Source organism: Oncorhynchus masou, chromosome 27 (genome assembly GCF_036934945.1).
Source record: "Oncorhynchus masou masou isolate Uvic2021 chromosome 27, UVic_Omas_1.1, whole genome shotgun sequence".
NCBI lineage: Eukaryota > Metazoa > Chordata > Actinopteri > Salmoniformes > Salmonidae > Oncorhynchus > Oncorhynchus masou.
The window spans coordinates 28,628,709-28,656,208 of NC_088238.1; the positions used below are offsets into that span (position 1 = coordinate 28,628,709).

Consider the following 27,500-nt stretch of genomic DNA (forward strand, 5'->3'; position numbering starts at 1 on the left):
CTGCAGAATTTGCTCTGTTTTTGGCCTTTTTAACTGAATATTTGGGGTTTCTATGGCTCCAGTCTTCTGAGAGTGAACAATCAGTAGCACTTTAGTGATTCTATTCTCTGCTCAAGGTCTCGCCTCCAGAACAAAAGAGCATCACTATGGTAACCTAACACTGTCATCAAACAGAGAACAGAACCACCAGCTTAGTCAGTTAGCAGTGGTTCTCAAATCTCTCCTCGGAGACCCCCAGCCGTTCCGTGTATTTCAACTATTCCAGAGCACACCTGACTGAACTTGTTAACTAATTACCAAGTCCTTCACTAGGTGAATCAGGTGAGCTAGTTCACGGATACAACACTGTGAAATGTCTGAGGGTCTCCGAGGAGAGGTTCGAGAACCGTTGAGTTAGGGCCATATCCTTGGACCTAAAACACAAAAACATTGCAATGTCACAATAGAAAAGGTTTACTCTATGTATTAAGGCAACGGGAGGCATTTGGAGGAAATCTAAATGTTGGTGAACATTTGAATGGAAATAAAATCATCAGCATGGTGCTGGTCTCACCTGGAGCTGTAGTTGACCGAGGCCTGGCGCTGCCGCGGCAGCAGCTGCTGCCATGGTAGTAGGGACCAGCTGGAGAGGGTAAGGGTCACCTGGACAGAGGAAAAGAAAGAATACACGTCAGATATCGCTCCTTCCTCTCTTCCTTCACTTCCTCCTTCCTTTTCCTATTCAGTGCCTCCCTACCATTTATGTGTTGGACAACAGTCTGTGGATCTCTTCTTTTCCCCGCTCTCTCGCTCTCTCGCTCTCTCTCCTCTGTCCTCAACCTCTCAACACCTTCACACTCCTCTATATGCACTAACACAGCCCTTTCTCCATTACATGGCCCTACCTCCACTCTACCTCCTTTTCTCTTTCTACACCGAGAAAGCTTTGACAGTCCCGTGTGAGACCTCTCTCCTTTCACTTCCTCCCTGTTCTCTATTTAGGCCAAATGATCCCCCATCTCTCTCTCTCCCCCTCTACCTGCAGGCCAGATAGACCCTTTACTCTTCTCTCCCCTTGTTCTCCATTCTATCCCTCCATCTCCCTCCCTCCCCCTCCCTCCCTCCCTCCCTCCCTCCCTCCCTCCCTCCCTCCCTCCCTCCCTCCCTCCCCCTCCCTCCCTCCCTCCCTCCCTCCCTCCCCCTCCCTCCCTCCCTCCCTCCCTCCGGTCCATTCTAAAGCCCTCCTTTGTCCTGTGTCTGGTGCGTCCTAATGAAAGGCTGATTGTGTGGCCTCTCTCTAATACCTCCTGACAAAGACTCTGAAGGTGTTCAAAGATAAAGACGCCCTGGACGTAATTAAGCCAGAGAGGGCGACGTCACCGCTGCAGCGCTCCTTCTGTTCTCTCTCTTTCTTTTCCTCTCTCTCTGTCTCTGTTCCATCCGTCTGCACCCGCTTTCTGCAATCGCTCTTTGTCTGTGCACTCTCTCTCTGTGTTTGTTTTCTCTCTCTCAATTCAATTCAATCTCTCTCTCTCTCTCTCTCTCTCTCTCGCTCTCTGTTTGTCTCTCTGTCTGTCTGTCTGTCTGTCTTCCTGCCGCTACCCCCCCCTCTCTCTCTCCCTCTCTCTGTCTGTCTGTCTCTCTGTCTGTCTGTCTGTCTGTCTTCCTGCCTCTCTGCCCCCCCTCTCTCTCTTAGTAGGCCATGTCGGCAGTAAGTGAAGGCTGATGAGTCAGGGATGGAGAGAATAGGAAATAAAAAAGAATGGAGCAGGTTATTAGCACCCATCTGCAGATAGCTAGGCCTGTGTAATTACTATGGGAGGGAAAGGTCAGGGCTGGGGGCAGAAAGGAGGGATGGAGGGAGAAGAGGAGATGGGGAGGAAAGGGAAGGGAAGGGAAGGGAGATGGAGGGAGAAGACAGAGGGAGGAGGGACGGAGGGAGAAGACAGAGGGGAGGAGGGACAGAGGGAGAAGACAGAGGGGTGGAGGGACAGAGGGAGAAAGCAGAGGGAGGAGGGACGGAGGGAGAAGACAGAGGGAGGAGGGACGGAGGGAGAAGACAGAGGAGAGGAGGGACGGAGGGAGAAGACAGAGGAGAGGAGGGACAGAGGGAGAAGACAGAGGGGAGAAGGGACGGAGGGAGAAGACAGAGGGAGGAGGGACGGAGGGAGAAGACAGAGGGAGGAGGGACGGAGGGAGAAGACAGAGGGAGGAGGGACGGAGGGAGAAGACAGAGGGGAGGAGGGACGGAGGGAGAAGACAGAGGGGTGGAGGGACAGAGGGAGAAAACAGAGGGAGGAGGGACGGAGGGAGAAGACAGAGGGAGGAGGGACGGAGGGAGAAGACAGAGGGGAGGAGGGACGGAGGGAGAAGACAGAGGAGAGGAGGGACGGAGGGAGAAGACAGAGGGAGGAGGGACGGAGGGAGAAGACAGAGGAGAGGAGGGACGCAGGGAGAAGACAGAGGGGAGGAGGGATGGAGGGAGAAGACAGAGGGAGGAGGGACGGAGGGAGAAGACAGAGGGAGGAGGGATGGAGGGAGAAGACAGAGGGGAGGAGGGACGGAGGGAGAAGGCCGAGGGAGGAGGGACGGAGGGAGAAGACAGAGGGAGGAGGGACGGAGGGAGAAGACAGGGGGAGGAGGGATGGAGGGAAAAGACAGAGGGAGGAGGGACGGAGGGAGAAGACGGGGGGTGGAGGGACGGAGGGAGAAGACAGAGGGAGGAGGGATGGAGGGAGAAGACAGAGGGGAGGAGGGACGGAGGGAGAAGACAGAGGGGAGGAGGGACGGAGGGAGAAGACAGAGGGGAGGAGGGACGGTGGGAGAAGACAGAAGGGAGGAGGGACAGAGGGAGAAGACACGGGGAGGAGACATGGAGGGAGAAGACAGAGGGAGGAGGGACGGAGGGAGAAGACAGAGGGAGGAGGGACGGAGGGAGAAGACAGAGGGAGGAGGGACGGAGGGAGAAGACAGAGGGAGGAGGGACGGAGTGAGAAGACAGAGGGAGGAGGGATGGAGGGAGAAGACAGAGGGAGGAGGGACGGAGGGAGAAGACAGAGGGATGAGGGATGGAGGGAGAAGACAGAGGGAGGAGGGACGGAGGGAGAAGACAGAGGGAGGAGATATGGAGGGAGAAGACAGAGCGAGGAGGGATGGAGGGAAAGATAGGAGGAAGGAAGGACAGAGGGAGAAGACAGAGGGAGGAGGGACGGAGGGAGAAGACGGGGGAGGAGGGATGGAGGGAGAAGACAGAGGGAGGAGGGACGGAGGGAGAAGACGGGGGAGGAGGGACGGAGGGAGTAGACAGAGGGAGGAGGGATGGAGGGAGAAGACAGAGGGGAGGATGGATGGAGGGAGAAGACAGAGGGGAGGAGGGATGGAGGGAGAAGACAGAGGGAGGAGGGATGGAGGGAGAAGACAGAGGGAGGAGGGACGGAGGGAGAAGACAGAGGGAGGAGGGACGGAGGGAGAAGACAGAGGGAGGAGGGACAGAGGGAGAAGACAGAGGGGTGGAGGGACAGAGGGAGAAAGCAGAGGGAGGAGGGACGGAGGGAGAAGACAGAGGGAGGAGGGACGGAGGGAGAAGACAGAGGAGAGGAGGGACGGAGGGAGAAGACAGAGGAGAGGAGGGCCGGAGGGAGAAGACAGAGGGGAGGAGGGACGGAGGGAGAAGACAGAGGGAGGAGGAACGGAGGGAGAAGACAGAGGGAGGAGCGACGGAGGGAGAAGACAGAGGGAGGAGGGACGGAGGGAGAAGACAGAGGGGAAGGAGGGAGGAGGGACGGAGGGAGAAGACAGAGGGGAGGAGGGATGGAGGGAGAAGACAGAGGGAGGAGGGACGGAGGAGAGGAAGACAGAGGGGAGGAGGGACAGAGACAGAGGGAGAAGACAGAGCGAGGAGGGACGGAGGGAGAAGACAGAGGGGAGGAGGGATGGAGGGAGAAGACAGAGGGAGGAGGGACAGAGGGAGAAGACAGAGGGGAGGAGGGACAGAGGGAGAAGACAGAGGGAGGAGGGACGGAGGGAGAAGACAGAGGGGAGGAGGGACGGAGGGAGAAGACAGAGGGAGGAGGGACGGAGGGAGAAGACAGAGGGAGGAGGGATGGAGGGAAAGGGAGGACATGAGGACCAAAGGTTGACCGGGTTCAACAAGCCACCGGTGTTCTTATTCCTCCTAAACAGTTGTATTATAGTGTGTTATTTGTGCAAAACAGAACATCAGAGAGTGAAAGATACTCGTGTGATGATAAATGGATGTATTTATTTCATTAAAGTGTGTATGTAATAAAATAAATGCCATGGCGGTGGAATATTACTGCCACTAGACAGTCAGATATAAACAGTGACGCTAATACATCACAATGTTCTCAGGGTACGACCCTGCATATCTGACTGGGTCCCAGAGTGACTTCGTCACAATGCTATATCAGGACAATACACTGGGTCTCTCGGCTCCGGCCATGGCACTAGTGTGTGTGTGTGTGTGTGTGTGTGTGTGTGTGTGTGTGTGTGTGTGTGTGTGTGTGTGTGTGTGTGTGTGCCCAGCCTTGTAACAATCAGTCCTGACCCAGGACCCCACCCAGGACCTCGTCTCAATAAGCAGTAATCCAGACTTCAGCATTCAACATTTTTCCCATACAACTCCGGGACATGAAAAATGCCAGGGTTCAAGTAGCATTTTTTGGAGGGATCCTTATTTCAGTGGATGTGTATTCTGGGAGACAGTCAGCATCCCAGCATTCCCTACATTGTGCACTACCGATGCGGCGCTGGTCAAAAGTAGTGAGCTATACAGGGAATAGGGTGCCATTTGGGACACATCCGTTTTTGCCTCCTGCTCCTTAAACAAACAACGGAGAGGCAGATATTCATGCTCCTCATGGGGACACGGCTGTAACAAAAGAGAGAAATAAAGAAAGCAAACATGTTGCTCTTGGCCAGAGAGATGCATCTCCCTAGACTACTGGGTGGGACAGAGTTCTCACTGAGAGAGAGAGAGAGAGAGAGAGAGAGAGAGAGAGAGAGAGAGAGAGGGATGCATCTCCCTAGACTACTGGGTGGGACAGAGAGTTCTGACTGAGAGGGAGAGAGAGAGAGATGCATCTCCCTAGACTACTGGGTGTGACAGAGAGTTCTCACTGAGAGAGAGAGAGAGAGATGCATCTCCCTAGACTACTGGGTGGGACAGAGTTTTCACTGAGAGAGAGAGAGGATGATCTCGCTAGACTGCATCTCCCTAGAGGGAGAGAGGGAGATGACGCTATACTGGGTGTGACAGAGAGTTCTCACTGAGAGGGAGATGGAGGGATGGAGAGAGAGAGATGCATCTCCCTAGACTACTGGGTGGGACAGAGTTTTCACTGAGAGAGAGAGAGATGCAGAGAGAGAGAGATGCATCTCCCTAGACTACTGGGTGGGACAGAGAGTTCTCACTGAGAGGGAGAGAGAGAGAGATGCATCTCCCTAGACTACTGGGTGGGACAGAGTTTTCACTGAGAGGAGAGAGGGAGAGAGATGCATCTCCCTAGAATACTGGGTGTGACAGAGAGTTCTCACTGAGAGGGAGATGGAGGGATGGAGGGACAGAGCTCACTGAGAGAGGGAGAGAGATGCATCTCCCTAGACTACTGGGTGTGACAGAGAGTTCTCACTGAGAGAGAGAGAGAGATGCATCTCCCTAGACTAGAGAGAGGGACAGAGAGACTGAGAGGGAGAGAGAGATGCATTTCCCTAGAATACTGGGTGGGACAGAGAGTTCTCACTGAGGGAGATGGAGGGACTACTGGAGAGAGACTGAGAGGGGAGAGAGAGATGCATCTCCCTAGACTACTGGGTGGGACTGAGATTTCTCACTGAGAGGGAGAGAGAGAGAGATGCATCTCCCTAGACTACTGGGTGGGACAGAGAGCTCTCACTGAGAGAGAGAGAGAGAGATGCATCTCCCTAGACTACTGGGTGGGACTGAGAGTTCTCACTGAGAGGGAGAGAGAGATGCATCTCGCTAGACTACTGGGTGTGACAGAGAGTTCTCACTGAGAGGGAGAGAGAGAGAGATGCATCTCCCTAGACTACTGGGTGGGACAGAGAGTTCTCACTGAGAGGGAGAGAGAGAGAGATGCATCTCCCTAGACTACTGGGTGGGACAGAGAGTTCTCACTGAGAGGTTCTCACTGAGAGAGATGTATCTCCCTAGACTACTGGGTGGGACAGAGAGTTCTCACTGAGAGGGAGAGAGAGAGAGATGCATCTCCCTAGACTACTGGGTGGGACAGAGAGTTCTCACTGAGAGGGAGAGAGAGAGAGATGTATCTCCCTAGACTACTGGGTGGGACAGAGAGTTCTCACTGAGAGGGAGAGAGAGATGCATCTCCCTAGACTACTGGGTGGGACAGAGAGCTCTCACTGAGAGGGAGAGAGAGAGAGATGCATCTCGCTAGACTACTGGGTGAGACAGAGAGCTCTCACTGTGAGGGAGAGATTGAGAGATGCATCTCCCTAGACTACTGGGTGGGACAGAGAGTTCTCACTGAGAGGGAGAGAGATGCATCTCGCTAGACTACTGGGTGAGACAGAGAGCTCTCACTGTGAGGGAGAGATTGAGAGATGCATCTCCCTAGACTACTGGGTGGGACAGAGAGCTCTCACTGAGAGAGAGAGAGAGAGATGCATCTCCCTAGACTACTGTGTGGGACAGAGAGTTCTCACTGAGAGAGAGAGAGAGATGCATCTCCCTAGACTACTGGGTGGGACAGAGAGTTCTCACTGAGAGAGAGAGAGAGATGCATCTCCCTAGACTACTGGGTGGGACAGAACAAACAAGAACAAATAAATACAACCCATATCTATGCTTATTTATTTTATCTTGTGTCCTTTACCATTTGTACATTGTTAAAACACCGTATATATATATAATATGACATTTGTAATGTCTTTATTGTTTTGAAACTTCTGTATGTGTGATGTCTACTGTTAATTTTTATTGTTTATTTCACTTTATATATTATCTACCTTACTTGCTTTGGCAATGTTAACACATGTTTCCCATGCCAATAAAGCCCTTGAATTGAATTGAATTGAATTGAGATGCATCTCGCTAGACTACTGGGTGTGACGGAGAGTTCTCACTGAGAGGGAGAGAGAGAGAGATGCATCTCCCTAGACTACTGGGTGGGACAGAGAGCTCTCACTGAGAGGGAGAGAGAGAGAGATGCATCTCCCTAGACTACTGGGTGGGACAGAGAGTTCTCACTGAGAGGGAGAGAGAGAGAGATGCATCTCCCTAGACTACTGGGTGGGACAGAGAGCTCTCACTGAGAGGGAGAGAGAGAGAGATGCATCTCCCTAGACTAATGGGTGGGACAGAGAGTTCTCACTGAGAGGGAGAGAGAGAGATGCATCTCCCTAGACTACTGGGTGGGACTGAGAGTTCTCACTGAGAGGGAGAGAGATGCATCTCCCTAGACTACTGGGTGGGACAGAGAGTTCTCACTGAGAGGGAGAGAGAGAGAGATGCATCTCCCTAGACTACTGGGTGGGACAGAGAGTTCTCACTGAGAGGGAGAGAGAGAGAGATGCATCTCCCTAGACTACTGGGTGGGACAGAGAGTTCTCACTGAGAGGGAGAGAGAGAGATGCATCTCCCTAGACTACTGGGTGGGACAGAGAGTTCTCACTGAGAGGGAGAGATGCATCTCCCTAGACTACTGGGTGGGACAGATAGTTCTCACTGAGAGGGAGAGAGAGAGAGAGAGATGCATCTCCCTAGACTACTGGGTGTGACAGAGAGTTCTCACTGAGAGAGAGAGAGAGAGAGATGCATCTCCCTAGACTACTGGGTGGGAGAGTTCTCACTGAGGGAGATGGAGGGATGGAGAGAGAGAGAGAGAGAGAGAGAGGGAGAGAGAGGGAGGGATGGATAGGGACAAGAGTGGAGGCCTCATTGGGCAAATTTTGTATTTGTGTGTGTGTGTGTGTGTTCTGTCTACAGTGTGTGGTGTTTACTGTGTACAGCAGTGATTCTCAATCCTGGTCCTTGGGACGATAAAGACGCCCTGGATGTAATTAAGCCAGAGAGGGCGACGTTATCCTCGCAGTGCTCTTTCTGTTCTCTCTCTTTCTTTTCCTCTCTCTCTCTCTCTGTCTCTGTTCCATCCATCTGCACCCTCTTTCTGCAATCTCTCTTTGTCTGTGCACTCTCCCAAAGGGGTGCGCATTTTTGTTTTTGCCCTAGCACTACACACCTGATTCAAATCATCAAAGCCTGTTGATGAGTTGATGGTTTGAATCAGCTGCGTAGTGCTAGGGCCAAAACAAAATGGCGTTCCCCGTTGGTTCCCCAGGACCAGGATTGAGAACCACTGGTGTACAGTATGAACTATAACCCATATATAAGTCAACAAGTGTTGATGCTTCAGAAGGACAGCAGCCATATCTGTCATTCAGGGCAACACCATTCTCCTTGGCTCAGGCAGAGAAAAGACAGTAATATTCCTCCCAGACAGCGGGGGTCTTTAAGTGGGCGGTGGGCGGTGGGTGGTGGGCGAGGATTGGCACATAATGGCATTAATTGAAACTGGAAGGAGACTTGTTTAGGAAGCTGTTAGTTTCTGGGGGATGAGCTGGACCTTAGAGAGACCAGTCTGTCTGTCTGTAGGGGGAGGCGAGCGCGAGGATTGTTGGACAGGCGTGTGTGAGGCGCGTTGGACGCATGTTCTGGCGGGGGCCCGTGTTAATGTGAGGGAACCTGGGGCAGGTCGCGCTACCCCCTGGCGTGTTCCTACGGTATTCGGAATGCCCGTTCCTGGCACACGCGTGTTGCTTCTCGCGGTAAACAACACATTGCCTCACAGCCGGACTGCCGCGGCCAACAACAAGTCCCACAGGATGAGGCTTTTTTTTGTTGCTTTCAAAAAATAATAATCTGGAAAATTTTAAATGGAGACAAAAGGATGAGCCAAGCGAAGGAATGAGCCAATAGACAGAGACAGAGAGAGAGAGAGATTGAGAGAGACAGAGAGAGAGAGAGAGAGAGAGAGAGAGAGAGAGAGAGAGAGAGAGAGAGAGAGAGAGAGGGTCCCCTGTCTCTGTAGAAAATACACTTGTAGTGGCGTGGCAACAACACCACTGACATGTCCCAATCTAGACCCACAGAGAATAGTCAGTTTGAAGAGACTGTTAGTACTCACTGCAGCCTGGTTTGTAGTTGAATCCGGGGGGCAGCAGGAAGCCTTGCTGGGCAGCAGCTACAGCCAGAGTCCTCTGGTCTGGAGGGAACACAGGGATCATCAACGGAGGCAGCTGCCCCTGGACCTGCTGAGAGACGGGTGGAGGGGGAGGAGGAGAGAAGGAGAGGGGAGAACGAGAGGAGAGGAGAGAGCGATAGAGAGAGATCAGTTTATTGAGCATATGGATGTCCGTATCTGAAATGGGGTGGGGGAGGTACGTGAGCGTGCAGTCCAGGTGTGGTCAGACATTGATCTTGGGTAGTGAGGGTGAACAGAGCAGACAGAAGCAGAAGGCTGGTCTATCTGTATCAATGTAGGCCAGCTGGGGGTATTGTCTGTTCCTCACCTGAGGGGGTATCAGGTCCTGTCTGTGACCTTTAACCTCTAGACACAATCACAGCTCAGTGTGGTGAGGTCAGGTGAGACCATCTGGCCACGAATAAGATAAGAAGGAAGAAACTGAAGAATGCTCACACACAGACACACACACACACGTGCAGCTATACACACACCCAGACACACACCGGAACAGAAGAGAGTGCACGCACACACACACACACCGCTCCCGCCGCACACCCCCATCCAACACGCAAAAACGTACTCTCTGCTCTCCTCTTGAGCACCTGCGTCTGATACAGAGCTGTGTATATGAGCTGAGACAGGTCAGAGTCAGGGAGTCCTGTCCTGTTGATTAGCGAGACAACGAGGGAGTCACGAGGAAGAATCACTGCTAAACTCTCATAACAGCTGGCCTGGCTTCTTCCCTCCCCAAGGAGAGAGGAGAGAGGAGCACTCTGAGTCGGCAGCACGCCATCCCTCTTCACAAGGTTTCCAGGACTCAGTGAAAAAAATACAAACTCAGTGACTTTGGCAAGAGGAAGAGTCTGAGTGTTTCTCGCACAGAGAGAGAAGTAGGAGACAGATGGTGGAAGCCGAAGATTGTGTGTGTGTGTGTGTGTGTGTGTGTGTGTGTGTTCAGCTGAAGACTGCTCTGCCAAAAACAACACAAAGACACTGAGGAGTGACATGACTGACAGAAGAGATGTGCAGAGACATGGGAGAGAGAGTCCGCAGTATGAGGAGTTAGATAGATGGATAACAACAACGTTTTGCAGGCTAAGTTTGAAGATAACAAACCCAGGTGGGCCTTACAGTTTCATAAGCAACGGCTGAAGGAAGTATCATTCAAACCCAGGGATCAAAAGGAATAAGCTATTACCTGTAGACTGAAATATCTGAACGGTTATAAAACATTAGATAACATGGACACAGATGCAACTATTAAAATTGAATGTCAAAGTGACACTGACAAGTATTTTCTCATTCCCCCCATCCCTCTCTCCTTCCCCACCTTCCTTCTCATTTCACCCTTATATTACAGAATGCTGTAATGTAATGGAGAGACAAAGCTGCAGGAATATGTTACGGACGTCATCGTCTTATGCCACCGCGGGGTAAAGGACAGGTAGGTGAGTCAAATGGATGACAGGATCAAGTATTTCCTCCCTCCCTTTCTCACTCCCTCCCTCTTTCAGAAATGAACGTTCTCAATGTCTTTCTATTCACCTTCCTTCCTGTGTGTGTGTGTGTGTGAGAGAGTGTGTGTGTGTGTGTGTGTGTGTGAGAGAGTGTGTGGTGTGTGTGTGTGTGTGTGTGTGTGTGTGTGTGTGTGTGTGTGTGTGTGTGTGTGTGTGTGCGTGTGTGTGTGTGCTTGTGCGTGTGTGTTCTTTCTGTTTGCTATGTGTGTGTTTGTATTCTCAGCCATGCCTCCCCTGCCTGTGTGTCTTTTCTCCTGTGTGTGTGTGTGTGTGTGTGTGTGTCCTCTCATGACCAGATCCAGCAGTACTACACCAGACCATAACCACAAGCAGGATCAGCGCAGCGCGAGGGGAATAGTGGAACAGGAACTGCTTGTCTCCCCCCACCACACAATAATTACACCACAATTTTGGTAAACCATAAATGCCATGTGTTGTGCGCGGTGCGGCCGTGGATCAGACGGGAGAGGCACGGTAGCGGAAAGGCTGGACGGGCCCCCCTGCGGAGGCGAATCACAGAGACCGCAGCTCCTCTCTGCCTTTCAAACCTAATTGAACATATGCTGGAGAGGAACGGGCTGCAGATACCCATAGAGTCATGGGGATAGGAGAGACTGGAGTTATTTCCCTGTGTCCCCATACACACAGGCACAACAGGCACAGGGCCAACACCATCTCATAGTTTCCCTTTGAAATTCGACGTGTTACGGAGGAACGTCTATTTTTGACGGAACTCAGGGTGAGTTCCACGTGGTTACAGGGGGAGTTCCACGTGGTTACAGGGTGAGTTCCACGTGGTTACAAGGGTTGATTCGGCGTGGTTACAGGGTGAGTTCCACGTGGTTACAGGGTGAGTTCCACGTGGCTACAGGGTGAGTTCCACGTGGCTACAGGGTGAGTTCCACGTGGCTACAAGGTGAGTTCCACATGGTTAGAGGGTGAGTTCCACGTGGCTACAGGGTGAGTTCCACGTGGCTACAAGGTGAGTTCCACGCGGCTACAGGGTGAGTTCCACGTGGCTACAGGGTGAGTTCCACGTCGCTACGGGGTGAGTTCCACGTGGTGACAGGGTGAGTTCCATGTGGTTACAGGGTGAAAACAGAAACTAATCAAAGGATAATGGTTTAGGCATTCCTTCTGAGTGGTTAAGGTTAGCGCTACGGTTTGGGGAAGGCTAAAAACCAAATCACTCGCTATTAACGTCAAAAGTATCATCAGTACTCTCAGACTTCTCACGGCTTGCTAGAGCACTGTGAACTGCCGTAGCGCACTGGCCTGAGCAGCACGCTTGGGCTCTGAGCATCATGATTCGCGCCCAATGCTGGGCAATCATTTAAAACTATTTTGCGACTTCCTCGGGACCTTTCGTGGCATCCAAAATCAGTGTATTTCTAGTGAACAGGCTGCATGGGCAAGCATGCACACAGAGGACTCACACAAGCACGCACACAGAGACTCACACAAGCACGCACACAGAGGACTCACACAAGCACGCACACAGAGACTCACACAAGCACGCACACAGAGACTCACACAAGCGCGCACACAGAGACTCACACAAGCACGCACACAGAGACTCACACAAGCACGCACACAGAGACTCACACAAGCACACACACAGAGACTCACACAAGCACGCACACAGAGACTCACACAAGCACACACACAGACTGTGGCAGTGTCTTCCATATGATTTTTCTTACGCCTTTAAGACGGACACATAGTCTCTCTTTATGTCGGCCAATAGGAAGCTTGTGCGTGCATATGTGTGAGAGACGGAGGGGATTCGTGACTGCTACCTCGTGGCTCTACTCATCCCGTCATCCACACACAGATCAGAACAGCCTGGAAACAACCCTAAGACCACCTCTCATATAGAGCGTTTCTCATATAGAACAAAGTACATCCAAAAAGCCATATTACAGTAAATCCACAATACGGTAAATCCACGATACGGTCCGGATTACAGTAAAGTATTGTACTTTAAATCTCCATCTTGAGGTAAATGATATAAGAAGATAATAACAATGTGGTTTTGAACAGTAGACAGAGTCTGACTGAGGGAAATATACAGCCCATATGTTGATCCTCTAACAGTTTAGTCAGATCTCTAGTGTGTGTGTGTGTGTGTGGGTGTGTGTGTGCGTGTGCGTGTGCGTGTGTGTGTATGTGTCTGTGTGTGTGTGTGCGTGCGTGTGTGTGTGTGTGTGTGTGTGTGTGTGTGTGCGTGTAACAGTTTAATCAGATCTCTGGAGCAGCTGTTCACTCTCATAAACACACCGCTAACCCACAATGCGGTAGCAGCCAGCCACAAACAGGCCTGTTCAGATCCATCTCTTCCTGTCTGACCAACGTTAGGACTCTGTATTACACTGAGATCATTATTGTATGGGAAGAGGAATCTTTTTTGTTCTCACACACAAGCACGCAAACACACGCACACGCGCGCACGCGCACACACACACACACACACATTCACAGGCAGAGACACAGGCATACGCACACACACGCCCATGAACATGCCCATGCACACGCACGCACGCACACACACACACACACACAATATCCAGCTGTTGTGTAGGGATTAGCAGGGGTCAACAGCTCTCCCAGATTGATCTGATGCTATTGTCCCCTTGTCCCACAGACTGATGGGACAAGAGGTTAAAAAACGTGTGAGGATGTGTCTGTGTGTGTACAGAGACAGATTGCCTGAATTAGAACACACGGCCACCTCTCAAAACATGAAACCAACGAAACACGGAGCAGAGATCTGCAAAATCAACCGCCAATCAACATTGCTGAATTCTTTAGCAGATTTCTTTACTCATGTCGCATTGGTGCCTAACTGAATTTTCTTCATGAGACGCTTGATTTTAAACTTCTTATTTGCTTAAAGCATGAAATTACATTCTCCTGAGAGAGAGAGAGAGAGAGAGAGAGAGAGAGAGAGAGAGAGAGAGAGAGAGAGAGAGAGAGAGAGAGAGAGAGAGCGAGAGAGAGGAGAAGTAAAGAGTGCTATTCTCTGCACTGTACAATGCTTCAGATCTGACATCTGAGAAGAAGAGGGAAAGTGAGGCCAGATCCACCAGAACACATTACAGAAGCAACATAAAGGCAAACACACATCTAACACGGTCTATGGGAATATACTGTTCTGCTGCTCTGTCTGATCCAACATAAAGATAACATGAATCTAACATTCAGAAAACACTGTGAAAACTACATACAGGAGTTAAAAAGGCGGGCCTCCTTCCGTTTTAGTCCTAAACCTGAAACAAAATGGAGAAACTCCATTCAAAAATCTCTTCTTCTAATCAGTCTTGCATGAAAACTCGGGAACAGAAACTCTCTTGTAGAAAAAATACGAGGGGAAGCAAGAAACTTTTCTCCTCACAACTTTCTTTCACACAGCCGTGAAAAAGAAACATAATAATTTATAGAACTAAAACGGATTAGCAACGACTGTAGCGAGAGAGAGGAAACACGGAAAAAGTGGAGAGGAGAGAGTTGGCAGCGAAGCTCGCTCTGCGTCGTTCGCCAGGCGGCACAGCTTGAACTTAAAGCGTTCTGAACATAATGAAGATGTGGTGCCAATTAACATATGTAGTGTGAACAGGTTTGCTGGCACGGAGAGGAGAAAAACTCCAAGGTAAAGTTATTATTAGGGCGTAATTAGCCGTATGAAGTAAACGGGGGGAACAATAGCTGCCAGCCTTGACAATATGGCAAACATCTGAGTGCGCGGAAAAATACCACCATAAAGTGTGGGTCCCACAGCTAAAATCTGTTTGGAACCATATGCTCAAGCAATTAATGCAGAGCCTGGGTGACCTAGCACTGAAAAGGGGAGACACAGCGATATAACCAATAATTAATTTGTGCTAGATGCTGGATAGAGGGACGGAGCCGTGGATGGATAATATTCAGAGAGGGATTTTAATATTAGAGTACGCGAGCGGGAGAGTGAGTCCATTAACTTTCACAGGACAACGGCTATTAAAGGCTAGCCTGCTGTGACAACAATGCATCTGCTAATGTCACAGTGGGTTGTTTCACACACATTAAAACACACGTTGACGCAGACATGCACATACGCATTGACACACCCACGCACACACACCCACACACACACACACACACACACACACACACACACACACACACACACACACACACACACACACACACACACACACACACACTCACAATCAAACAGACACAAACAGACACACACACACAACCCTGTTGCTTCACTGGTCTCAGTGGGGATTGGTATCGGAGCACACCTTTGGAGGTTCCCAGGTTGAGCATCCCTGTGTGTGTGTGTGTGTGTGTGTGTGTGTGTGTGTGTGTGTGTGTGTGTGTGTGTGTGTGTGTGTGTGTGTGTGAGAGAGAGAGTACAAAGTACACATCAGACGTTCTCAGTCTGCTAGACATACGTTAACGATTCACAGAGAAAAAGAGGAACAGAATACAATGAGAGGTCTCAGGTTGATAACGACCAATAGGAGAAGTTCTTCTGAGCCTTGAAACCTGGGTTCTGTTTTTAGTTCTTCAGAGTGAAGAAGGACAACTCTTTCTCGCTCTACTTCTTCCACATGGATTCCAGAATTTGTCCCAAATGGCACACTATACCCTATATAGTGCCCTGCTTTTGACCGGAGCCCTATGACCAGAGCCCTATAAATGAATTAGGGTACGTTTTGAGACACAGCTCTAGTTCTCTTTGGGGGAGGGGAGGTAAACAGGCAAGGGCACCTTCAGCTGATTATGTCTAATGTAACAGAGGAGAGAGTCAGCGGCACGGCGGCCACCTTTTTATTAACCACACATTAGGTTAGAGGAGCTGTGTCTGTGTGTCTGTGTGTGTGTGTGTGTGTGTGTGTGTGTGTGTGTGTGTGTGTGTGTGTGTGTGTGTGTGTGTGTGTGTGTGTGTGTGTGTGTGTGTGTGTGTGTGAGTGTACGTCAGCGCAAGGCCTAGGTAGGCAAAGCTCTGTACCCATCTGCTCCTGTGTGTTCTCGCTCTTAAGAACCATTAACTGGTCAGGGATGAAGAGAAGAGAGGAGAGGAGAGGGAGAGGAGGGGGGGGGAGGGGGGGAGGGAGGAGGGGAGGGGGGAGGGGAGGGGAGGAGAGGAGAGAGGAGAGGAGAGGGAGAGGAGAGGAGGGGAGAGGAGGGAGAGGAGGGGAGGGGAGGGGAGGGGAGAGGAGAGGAGAGGAGAGGAGAGGAGAGGAGAGGAGAGGAGAGGAGAGGAGAGGAGAGGAGAGGAGAGGAGAGGAGAGGAGAGGAGAGGAGAGGAGAGGGGCTTCTGACCAGTCATAAAGGTAAGGCAAAGTTTAGGCATAATGTGTCTTCTTACTGCCTCATTATCTGTCTTGCTCTCTCACTCTCTCTTATTACCTTGTGCTTTCAGAACTATGTTTCATCCCCCCTCTCAGCCTGTTTGGCAATTTTCTCTTAAGCCTATTTGAGGTCACAATGACATGGAACTGACACACGCATGAAAACATTCCTGATTGCTTACGCAGCTGCCCATGGAAACTGTAACCAGTAAAAGACACAGTGAGCAGAGAGCAGCTGCCCATGGAAACTGTAACCAGTAAAAGACACAGTGAGCAGAGAGCAGCCCATGGAAACTGTAACCAGTAAAAGACACAGCAGCTGCCCATGGAAACTGTAACCAGTAAAAGACACAGTGAGCAGAGAGCAGCTGCCCATGGAAACTGTAACCAGTAAAAGACACAGTGAGCAGAGAGCAGCTGCCCATGGAAACTGTAACCAGTAAAAGACACAGTGAGCAGAGAGCAGCTGCCCATGGAAACTGTAACCAGTAAAAGACACAGTGAGCAGAGAGCAGCTGCCCATGGAAACTGTAACCAGTAAAAGACACAGTGAGCAGAGAGCAGCTGCCCATGGAAACTGTAACCAGTAAAAGACACAGTGAGCAGAGAGCAGCTGCCCATGGAAACTGTAACCAGTAAAAGACACAGTGAGCAGAGAGCAGCTGCCCATGGAAACTGTAACCAGTAAAAGACACAGTGAGCAGAGAGCAGCTGCCCATGGAAACTGTAACCAGTAAAAGACACAGTGAGCAGAGAGCAGCTGCCCATGGTAACTGTAACCAGTAAAAGACACAGTGAGCAGAGAGCAGCTGCCCATGGAAACTGTAACCAGTAAAAGACACAGTGAGCAGAGAGCAGCTGCCCATGGAAACTGTAACCAGTAAAAGACACAGTGAGCAGAGAGCAGCTGCCCATGGAAACTGTAACCAGTAAAAGACACAGTGAGCAGAGAGCAGCTGCCCATGGAAACTGTAACCAGTAAAAGACACAGTGAGCGGAGAAAACACCAATTACATTCATTCCAGAGTGATGAGACAAATTAAGCAATTACACAGCCAATTGGGTTAGCCGCTCCTATGCACAGAACATGGAGGTGTGCAGGCGGTCCGTGTGTCTGTGTTTCACTCTGTCGGTCTGTTTGTGTTGCCCCCCTTCCTTTCTTTACCAGCAGAAGAGAACATTTATTTTTCATCCAGTGGAGGTAGTGATGGTGATTGAGTTGATGGGTCGGGGCTATGTGGGCTGACGTGTGTGTTGTCAGAGAGTGAGAGACAGAGAGAGCGAGTGAGAGGGTAAGAGAGAGCGAGAGAGTGAGAGACAGAGAGAGCGAGTGAGAGGGTAAGAGAGAGCGAGATGAGAGGGTGAGAGAGAGAGAGAGCGAGAGAGAGAGACAGAGAGAGCGAGTGAGAGGGTAAGAGAGAGCGAGAGAGGAGGTGAGAGACAGAGAAGAGAACGAGTGAGAGGGTAAGAGAGAGCGAGATGAGAGGGTGAGAGAGAGAGAGAGCGAGAGAGAGAGACAGAGAGAGCGAGTGAGAGGGTAAGAGAGAGCGAGAGAGTGAGAGACAGAGAGAGCGAGTGAGAGGGTAAGAGAGAGCGAGATGAGAGGGTGAGAGAGAGAGAGAGCGAGAGAGTGGAGGAGTGTTATTGAGTTAATATACATGGATGTGGATTGACTTTAATCAGGTCCTCATAAGCAGCTCGTTAGTGACTGTCGTCACGGTGTCTGCCTGCTCTTAAATGAGTCTCAACCCTCCCTGTCTCAGGCTCCGTCTCTGTGTTAGTTAGCAGTGGGGCTAGCTAATGTGGCTAATGCTATTGGGCTAACTAGCCAAAACCTCTATAGAAAATTTGCTGGTGGATTCCTATGGGAGACTCTATTCTGAGTGGGTACAGCCTACATAAAGAGACAAGTATCAAACACATGATTTTCCTGTGTGTAACACATTCAAAGAGTTGAGATCTTAGGGAACTGTTCATTAGGTGAGACACACACACACACACACAGAGTGAGTTCTTGCCCTGAGCTGCTCTGCAGGTGTGCTCCTTTCATCCACACCTTACAAAACACCGCCACAAGGCAACCGTCGTCCCGGGCAGCACCAGGGGAGATCGCTACGGCAACACCAGGGGAGCCTCAGAGACAAGTTTAAAAAGGAAGAAAGCGTTTGGGGAAAACTGGTCACCCTCTAGCATCTTAACGAAGTGAAGGCGGTGTGTGTGTTTCTGTGTGTGTGTGTGTGTGTGTGTGTGTGTGTGTGTGTGTGTGTGCGTGCGTGCGTGCGTGTGTGTGCGTGTGTGTGTGTGCCAGAGAGAGACCTTCTCACAGCACAGGTGGGAGGCTAGATATAAGTTTCTAAGTCTCTAAGTGACATAGTGGTGGGGAGATCCAGGTTTTGTTTTCCTCCTAGAAATGTAGCCCATATACAGTTGAAGTCGGAAGTTTACATACACTTAGGTTGGAATCATTAAAACTCATTTTTCAACCACTTCACAAATGTCTTGTTAACAAACTAAAGTTTTGGCAAGTTCAGTTAGGACATCTACGTTGTGCAGGACACAAGTCATTTTTCCAACAATTGTTTACAGACAGATTATTTCACTTATAATTCACTGTATCACAATTCCAGTGGGTCAGAAGTTTACATACACTAAGTTGACTGTGCCTCGATGGCTTCATGAGGATGGAATATTATGTGGATATATTGAAGCAACATCTCAAGACATCAGTCAGGAAGTTAAAGCTTGGTCGCAAATGGGTTGTGGCAAAATGGCTTAAGGACAACAAAGTCAAAGTATTGGAGTGGCCATCACAAAGCCCTGACCTCAAATCCTATAGAAAATTTGTGGGCAGAACTGAAAAAGCGTGAGCGAGCAACGAGGCCTACAAACCTGACTCAGTTACACCAGCTCTGTCAGGAGAAATGGGCCAAAATTCACCCAACTTATTGTGGGAAGTTTGTGGAAGGCTTCCCGAAACGTTTGACCCAAGTTAAACAATTTAAAGGCAATGCTACCAAATACTTATTCAGTGTATGCAAACTTCTGACCCACTGGGAATGTTATGAAATAAAAGCAAGCCTAAATAAATACTCTCTTTACTATTATTCTGACAATTTCACATTCTTAAAATAAAGTGGCGATCCTAACTGACCTAAAACAGGGATTTATGTTACTCGGATTAAAAGTCAGGAATTGTGAAAAACTGAGTTTAAATGTATTTGGCTAAGGTGTATGTAAACTTCTGACTTCAACTGTATGATCCATGGGAGATATACAGCAGCAAGGAAGAGACAGTACGTGAACAGTGGGTCTGAACTAATCACACGCTTGTTCAGTGTGATTGAGTTAGGGACTGGGGTATGTGGGCTGACATGTGCGTTGTGTGTTTATCTGTGTGTGAGTCAGAAGAAGGGAGGGGTGATAGTGAGTTAATGTACGGGGATGTAGGTTGACTTTAACCAGTCTTTATAAGCAGCTCGTTAGTGACAGTCGCCACAGTGTCTGGCTACACCAGTCAGGAGCGTTTTGAATTGTATTAGCCGTGGTAGTTCGCGGATGATGCTAATTGATATAGGCCTGAGTAGTAGACAGTCTGTCGCTAATTAAGTTCGCTTACATTAGCTCTTCTAAATGATGAATCGTGAGTTTAGTTTAAGTCATTTAATTAAGTTAGGTTGTGGACAATGACATGTCCTCTATATTGTCTGATATGTGTCAATGTCTTTTCATTTTCTCTGAGATTAATATTGCAAATTTCACCTCGTCCAGTGGAGAGATGAAAGACCTCTTCACAAAAGCTCGGGTGAGTGTACTGTTTGGCACACACACACACACACACACACACACACACACACACACACACACACACACACACACACACACACACACACACACACACACACACACACACACACACACAGACGGGTACGCTACGCTACGCCACGCACACACACACACACACACACACACACACACACACACACACACACACACACACACACACACACACACACACACACACACACTCACACACACACGCACACAGTCCTCCATACCCTCTCTGGCACCTCATTGTACTGTGGGATTGTGTTCGCAATCTCTTCATGAATGATTAAACTGGAGTCTTTCTAGAACAAGGTCTTTGATGATCGGTTGTGTGTGTGTTTCTGTGTGTCATTGTGTTTGATGAGTTGTGTATGTGTGTATAATGTGTATGTGCATTTGATGTTGAAATGTGTGTCTGTGTGTGTGTGTCTCTCTCTCTCTCTCTCAGCGATAAGCCCCTGTGATTGAGTTTCCCTAACGAGGCTGCGCTCAGCTGTCCCTGGCTGTGAGAAACTATTGTTCAGCAGACTCAATGGAGGAACGTTTGTTTGGGAAAAGGTTGCAAAGTCATGGGAAAAGAGAGCTTTGTCTCTGAGGGTCGTGAGGGAGTGAATTGAGAACGGACGTGTTTATGGCTTGACACACACAGCTGCTCCAAACACACACACAAACTCATGGAACGAACACACACACACACGCACACACACACACACACACACGCACACACACACACACACACACACACACACACACACACACACACACACACACACACACACACACACACACACACACACACACACACACACACACACACACACACACACACACACACACAAACAGAAAGGCCTCTTATCGCTCAAGCGGCAAATGGATGGAATCCAGGGCAGGGGGTTGTGTGTATATAGTCTCTGTTTAGCTGGAACTTCCTGGATGCACACACTGTCAAGGCAAAGTCTGACTTTATTAACCAAATCAGTGTCATCAGCCTGAGTGAACAAAGCCTTTCTACCTCAGAGAGGCACCTGGTGGAACAAAGCTATCAGTGTAGTAGAGAAAAGGAGCGAGAGGGGGGAGGGGGGGGGTGGAAAAGGAGAGAAGAAAAGAGAGAGATGTCTGTCTGTCTATACAGTCTGTCAGTCTGTCTGTGTATGTAGCCCCTGTGAGAATTAAACTCACAACTCATAGGAGCCACAAGTTGTTGTTTGAACTGTTGATTGGTGATTGTTGGGGGCGTGTATGTATATATGCCGTGGGATTGGTACTGTGAGGTGCAGATGTGTGTGTGTGTGTGTTGTGTTTATATGTTTCGGAGGTAAAGGGTGACAGTCACTGATGGTCAGATACTGATTGCTGATTTCTGATGGAGTTGCCGCATCACATAAGAAGCCCATTGTTATGGCACACACACACACACATGCACACGCACACGCACAGGCACACGTACACACACACATGCACACGCACAGGCACAGGCACAGGCACACGTACACACACACACACACAGGCACACCCACACACACGCACAGAGGCACACACACACACACAGGTACACACACACACACACACACACGCACACGCACACGCACACACACACACACACACACACACAGGCACAAGCACACACGGGCACACACACACAGGCACACAACCAGTCTCACCTGGATCTGTTGCTGCAGGAGGTTGATTTTGTGTTGCTGCTGCAGAAGCTGCTGCTGTTGCCGAGCAATCTGTGATAAAAGACCCAGAGAGTTCAGAAAGATACACGCACACACACACACACACACACACACACACAAACCAACAGGCAGAGCATTGATCACATACATAAACAGGCGTGCAGAGTGCAGACTCAGTGTCCCACGGGACACGTGACAAACGTCTACAAACATCACAGCTTCAAATGTGGCCCTCTAATCAAATCTGGATATGACATGTGATCTGTGCTGGGCTCAGAAAGTAACTATACTCCATTATAATACATCCATTATATACTGTTCACTTCAAAGGGCAGATATATATGAATCGTCTTCAGAGTGCAAACAGTCTTTGTAAAGCTCAGAGCGCCCCAGCGGCTAAACAACCTTACACACAGACAGAAACCCTTCCCTATGTAAATACCTGGCAGACTCCCGCCTGCATACTGGAGGGGCCGCGCGCCTGTGTGTGTGTGACTGTGTGTGAGTGTGTGTGTGTACGACTGTGTGTGTGTGACTGTGTGTGAGTGTGTGTGTGTACGACTGTGTGTGTGTGACTGTGTGTGAGTGTGTGTACGACTGTGTGGGTGTCGTACTTCTATCCGCTCCAACCAAAACAAACCCTCAGTTCGTTCCTGTGCTACTTTACATTGTTTAAGATGCCTTGGGTGGAGGTATAGTAGCGTGTGAGTGGGATGTATATGAAAGTGCCACTGGGTCTGTGACGGTTGTTTCTTTAAGATCTGTGTGTCGGCCCTCACCTAGGCACTTAGGTATCTAGAGTGTGTACGGACGTACAAGGGTGTGTGTGTGTGTAAATGTACAGTTGAAGTCGGAAGTTTACATACACCTTAGCCAAATACATTTAAACTCAATTTTGAACAATTCCTGACATTTAATCCTAGTAAAAATTCCCTGTTTTAGGTCAGTTAGGATCACCACTTTATTTTAAGAATGTGAAATGTAAGAAAAATAGTCGAGAGAATTATTGATTTCAGCTTTTATTTCTTTCATCGCATTCCCAGAGGGTCAGAAGTTTACATAAACTCAATTAGTATTTGGTAGCGTTGCCTTTAAATTGTTTTACTTGGGTCAAACGTTTCGGGTAGCCTTCCACAATCTTCCCACAATAAGTTGGGTGAATGTTGGCCCATTCCTCCTGACAGAGCTGGTGTAACTGAGTCAGGTTTGTAGGCCTCATTCCTCCTGACAGAGCTGGTGTACCTGAGTCAGGTTTGTAGGCCTCATTCCTCCTGACAGAGCTGGTGTAACTGAGTCAGGTTTGTAGGCCTCATTCCTCCTGACAGAGCTGGTGTAACTGAGTCAGGTTTCTAGGCCTCATTCCTCCTGACAGAGCTGGTGTAACTGAGTCAGTTTTGTAGTCCTCCTTGCTTGCCCACAAATGTTCTATAGGATTGAAGTCAGGGCTTTGTGATGGCCACTCCAATACCTTGACTTTGTTGTCCTTAAGCTATTTTGCCACAACTTTGGAAGTATGCTTGGGGTTATTGTCCACTTGGAAGACCCATTTGCAACCAAGCATTAACTTCCTCACTGATGTCTTGAGATGTTGCTTCAATATATCCACATCATTTTCCCTCCTCATGATGCCAACTATTTTGTGATGTGCACCAGTCCCTCCTACAGCAAAGCAACACCACAACATGACGCTGACACCCCCGTGCTTCAAGGTTGGGATGGTGTTCTTTGGCTTGCAAGCCTCCCCCACTTTTCCTCCAAACATTTTTAAAAATCTATTTTACCTTTATTTAACTAGGCAAGTCAGTTATTCTTATTTTCAATGACAGCCTATGAACAGTTGGCCTTTTTCAAGGGATTCGTGCTTGCAACCTCCCGGTTACTAGTCCAAAGCTCTAACCACTAGGCTACTCTGCCGCCCCAAATATAACAATGGTCATTATAGCCAAACAGTTCTATTTTTGTTTCATCAGACCAGAGGACATTTCTCTAAAAATTACGATCTTTGTCCCCATGTGCAGTTGCAAACTGTAGTCTGGCTATTTTATGGCGGTTTTGGAGCAGTGGCGTCTTCCTTGCTGACACAGGACTCGTTTTACTGTGGATATAGATATTTTTGTACCTGTTTCACAAGGTCCAGGATTTTCACAAGGTCCTTTGCTGTTGTTCTGGGATTGATTTGCACTTTTCGCATCTCTAGGAGACAGAACGCATCTCCTTCCTGAGCGGTATGCCGGCTGCGTGGTCCCATGGTGTTTATACTTGTGTACTATTGTTTGTTCAAATGAATGTGGTACCTTCAGGCGTTTAGTAATTGCTCCCAAGGATGAACCAGACTTGTGGAGGTCTACAATTTTTTTCCTGAGGTCTTGGCTGATTTCTTTGGATTTTCCCATGATGTCAAGCAAAGAGGCACTGAGTTTGAAGGTAGGCCTTGAAATATATCCACAGGTACACCTCCAATTGACTCAAGTGATTAGCCTACCAGAAGCTTCTACAGCCATGACATCATTTTCTGGAATTTCCCAAGCTGTTTAAAGGCACAGTCAACTTTGTGTATGTAAACTTCTGACCCACTGGAATTGTGATACAGTCAATTATAAGTGAAATAATCTGTCTGTAAACAATAGTTGGAAAAATGACACAAAGTAGATGTTCTAAACGACTTGTCAAAACTATAGTTTGTTAAAAATACATTTGTGGATTGGTTGAAAAACAAGTTTTAATGACTCCAACCTAAGTGTATGTAAACTTCTGACTTCATCTGTATGTCTTTGTGTGTCTATTTTATCATACGTCTGTGTGTGTGTGTGTGTGTCTACCTATATATCATTACATCACACACATCTCCTTCGCTCTCACCTGGTCCTGTTGTTGCTTGGCCAGCTCCATCTGTTGCCGCTGCTTCTCGATCTGCGAGGCGGCCAGTTTCTTCTGCTCATCGTGGGCCGCCAGGAGCTGCTCCCTCAGGCTGCTCAGCTGGCTGATCATGCCCATCAGCTGGCGCTCCTTCTCTGCTAGGCTTTCTGAGGTACCTGGGGGGGCAGAGGGGAGGGTAAATGTTAGAGGTTGGAGGTCAAAGAGCAACCAGAAGAAACTAGGGAGGAAAAGGAAAGAATAAACGTCTAGGTTTTGGATGTCGAGCTCGAAGTTCAGAGGTCGATGTCAATGGGCCGTGTCTGGGGTAGAAGGGTGTGGCAGCTTACAGTACAGGGCCAGATCTGTTAAAAACAGATTTAAGTGCACTCATTCCAAATGCTAAATGAATCCTTAGTGCAAACCCTGTACCTAGTCTAGATCTGAGAGGATTTGGATACCTGCAATATAGGAGATCATGTTGCTAATACCGAATAACATATATCCATGACTGTTTAGCCTTAGGGTAGAGGTGGGTGGTAGGGTTTAACTTGGAATGCAGTCTCAGTCAAGCATTCCTCTCTTTCACTCTGAGCAGTGTGTGTGTGTCAGACAGCCCCAGGCCTCTCTGTTTACCCTCCAGTCACCACGCCTCCTGCTCACAGTTAGCATGACCTGACCTTTGACCCTAAAGATCCTGACATATGAGCCCCATTCACACGCATGCACACACGTGGTCTCTCTCTCTCTCTCTCTCTCTCTCACACACACACACACTCACACAGACGCACACTTTCACACAGACACACACCGACACGCACACACACACACACACAAGGGAGGAAACCTAAATCATTCAACAGGATGGAGATACAGAGGCACGTCGAGGCACTTCTACAGTGTGTGTGTGTGCGTGTGTGTGTGCTCATAACTGTGTTAGACTATTTTCCTTCAAGTCTTTAGTGTCTGTCTATGTGTGACATACTGTGTATGCATGCAGGATTACTTGATGTGTGTGTGTCTTTGTTCTTTGGAATCTACTGCATATATACATACGTGTGTGTCCCTCTCCAGCAGTACAATCCCCCGTTATTCCCCAGCTGCTACTACCTTCAGCAGAGTCACATTTCTTCCCCAGTCATACCAGATGAGAGAGACGACAGAGAGAGAGAAACAGAGAAAGACACGGAGGGAGAGAGAAACAGAGAAAGACACGGAGGGAGAGAGAAACAGAGAAAGACACGGAGGGAGAGAGAAACAGAGAAAGACACGGAGGGAGAGAGAAACAGAGAAAAACACGGAGTGAGAGAGAAACAGAGAAAGACACGGAGGGAGAGAGAAACAGAGAAAGACACGGAGGGAGAGAGAAACAGAGAAAAACACGGAGTGAGAGAGAAACAGAGAAAGACACGGAGGGAGAGAGAAAGAGAGAAAGGGGAGAGGAAAGGGCCACTGACCTGACCCCCTGACCTCACAGGAAGGTGAGAGTGAGCTCCATTTGTTCCCCCTGGTGTTCTAAGCCTCCACCCCTCCTGGCATCCCTCCTTCCCTCCGCCAACAATTGACAATAAAGGCAACTGTCACAGCCGCCCGTTGGAAAAATAAACCCTTTGCTGTCTTGAACAGCTCACGGACCCACAGACCAGCCCTTTCACTACTGCTGACCGAGACTAGAAAGGAGCTCGTGTTAAAAACGCTGCCCGTTCAGAAAGAAGGGGGGTGAGAGGAAAAGGGAGGGGAGGTGGAGGGGTGAAAGGGGGGATCAAAAGAGGTATTTCTTCCAGGGGAAAGGGTATAAGACCCCTACATTAACACACTAACTGGGAGGAATGCTGATTGACTGACTGAGTAGGGCTGGGAGGTTGACTGTCTGATAAAGAAGGCCTTTCAACGGGGGACCTGGACAGGGGAAAATACCCCTGTAATACCCTTAAAATACTGCACCTCAATCCACTTCTGTTCGCTTCTAGATACCCTCTAACGTGAAACCTGTTAGTAGGGCAAACCCTTACACACATACAGATAGACGCACAGGCACAGCGATCAACACACAAACATTGGTGTACCGGTACACACAAATATTCACAATCTCTCTCTCCGACCCCCCCCCCACTCTCTCTCTCCCTCTTTCCCTCCCTCTCCCATTCACGTTCAACAAACACTCCGGCGTCATCAATCACAGTGTGTTAGTTGTTTCCTCAGCTGCTGGTGGATCAATAAGGTGTTTCCTTCTGCTCCAGACTTCCTTAGGCAGATCCTGGTTTGCGTCCCAAAGGGCACCCTAGTCCCTGTACGGTGCACTACTTTTGACCTGGGCTCAAATAGCTCTGGTCATAAGTAATGCACTATGTAGGAAATATGGTGCCATTTGTGACGCAGCCCTAGAGCCCTGAAACCAGCCTCACTCCTATCACATCCACTAGTAATTAACCAATTTGTAACAATGTAGTAGTTGTCAAGACGCTCTCAGGCTAATTAATGACTAGGCTTAACAGATACCTCCCCCATGGCAGTTAGACTAGTACAGAGGGAGAGAGGGAGGGAGGGAGGGAGGGAGGGAGAGAGGGAGAGAGGGAGAGAGGGAGGGAGAGAGGGAGGAAAAGGAGAGGAGAAAGCAGAAGTGGTTCCACAAACTCTTTTGGGTTTTAACCCAAACAAATTTTTCAGACTTTTTCTTGTGGCCGAGACACATCCAGCATTAGGTTATTATTGCTGTCTGGCGCTGATCTCAGTCAGTCCTGATCACAAGGACCTGCGTTTTCATATTCACTTTGTTCAGGAGAATATCGATATCAAGGAAGACAAAACGATATCAAGGACAAGATTCCCCCCCCCACACACACACACACACACACTCCTGATGTTCCTCTCCAGCTGCTTGTCTCATCTGAGCGAGGCGGGATGCTCTCACACAGAAATGTCATGTCAGCGGGGGGCACAGGGAGGGACTGATCAATGAAGCTCCATCCTAGTGCGAAGAGAGGAGACCAGGACAGCTTTGATTACATATTTCTTTACTTCCTAATGAAGCACAATTACCACTGGAACTCATGTCTGTGC

The 27,500-nt window shown here is 49.2% G+C and overlaps 1 protein-coding gene across 7 annotated transcripts in view; it reads right to left on the reverse strand.

Annotated features, from left to right (window-relative positions):
• The window catches only part of LOC135515952 (transcription factor SOX-5-like), a 106,698-nt gene that overhangs the window by 33,467 nt on the left and 45,731 nt on the right, over positions 1–27,500 (reverse strand). For all 7 annotated transcript variants that reach the window (XM_064939851.1, XM_064939848.1, XM_064939850.1 and 4 more), the window contains 4 exons: positions 24,447–24,619; positions 21,570–21,638; positions 9,165–9,291; positions 554–642 (listed from right to left, as the gene is read on the reverse strand). In XM_064939851.1, coding sequence (XP_064795923.1) covers positions 554–642; positions 9,165–9,291; positions 21,570–21,638; positions 24,447–24,619 — 458 coding nt within the window. The remainder of the gene's footprint in view (positions 1–553; positions 643–9,164; positions 9,292–21,569; positions 21,639–24,446; positions 24,620–27,500) is intronic.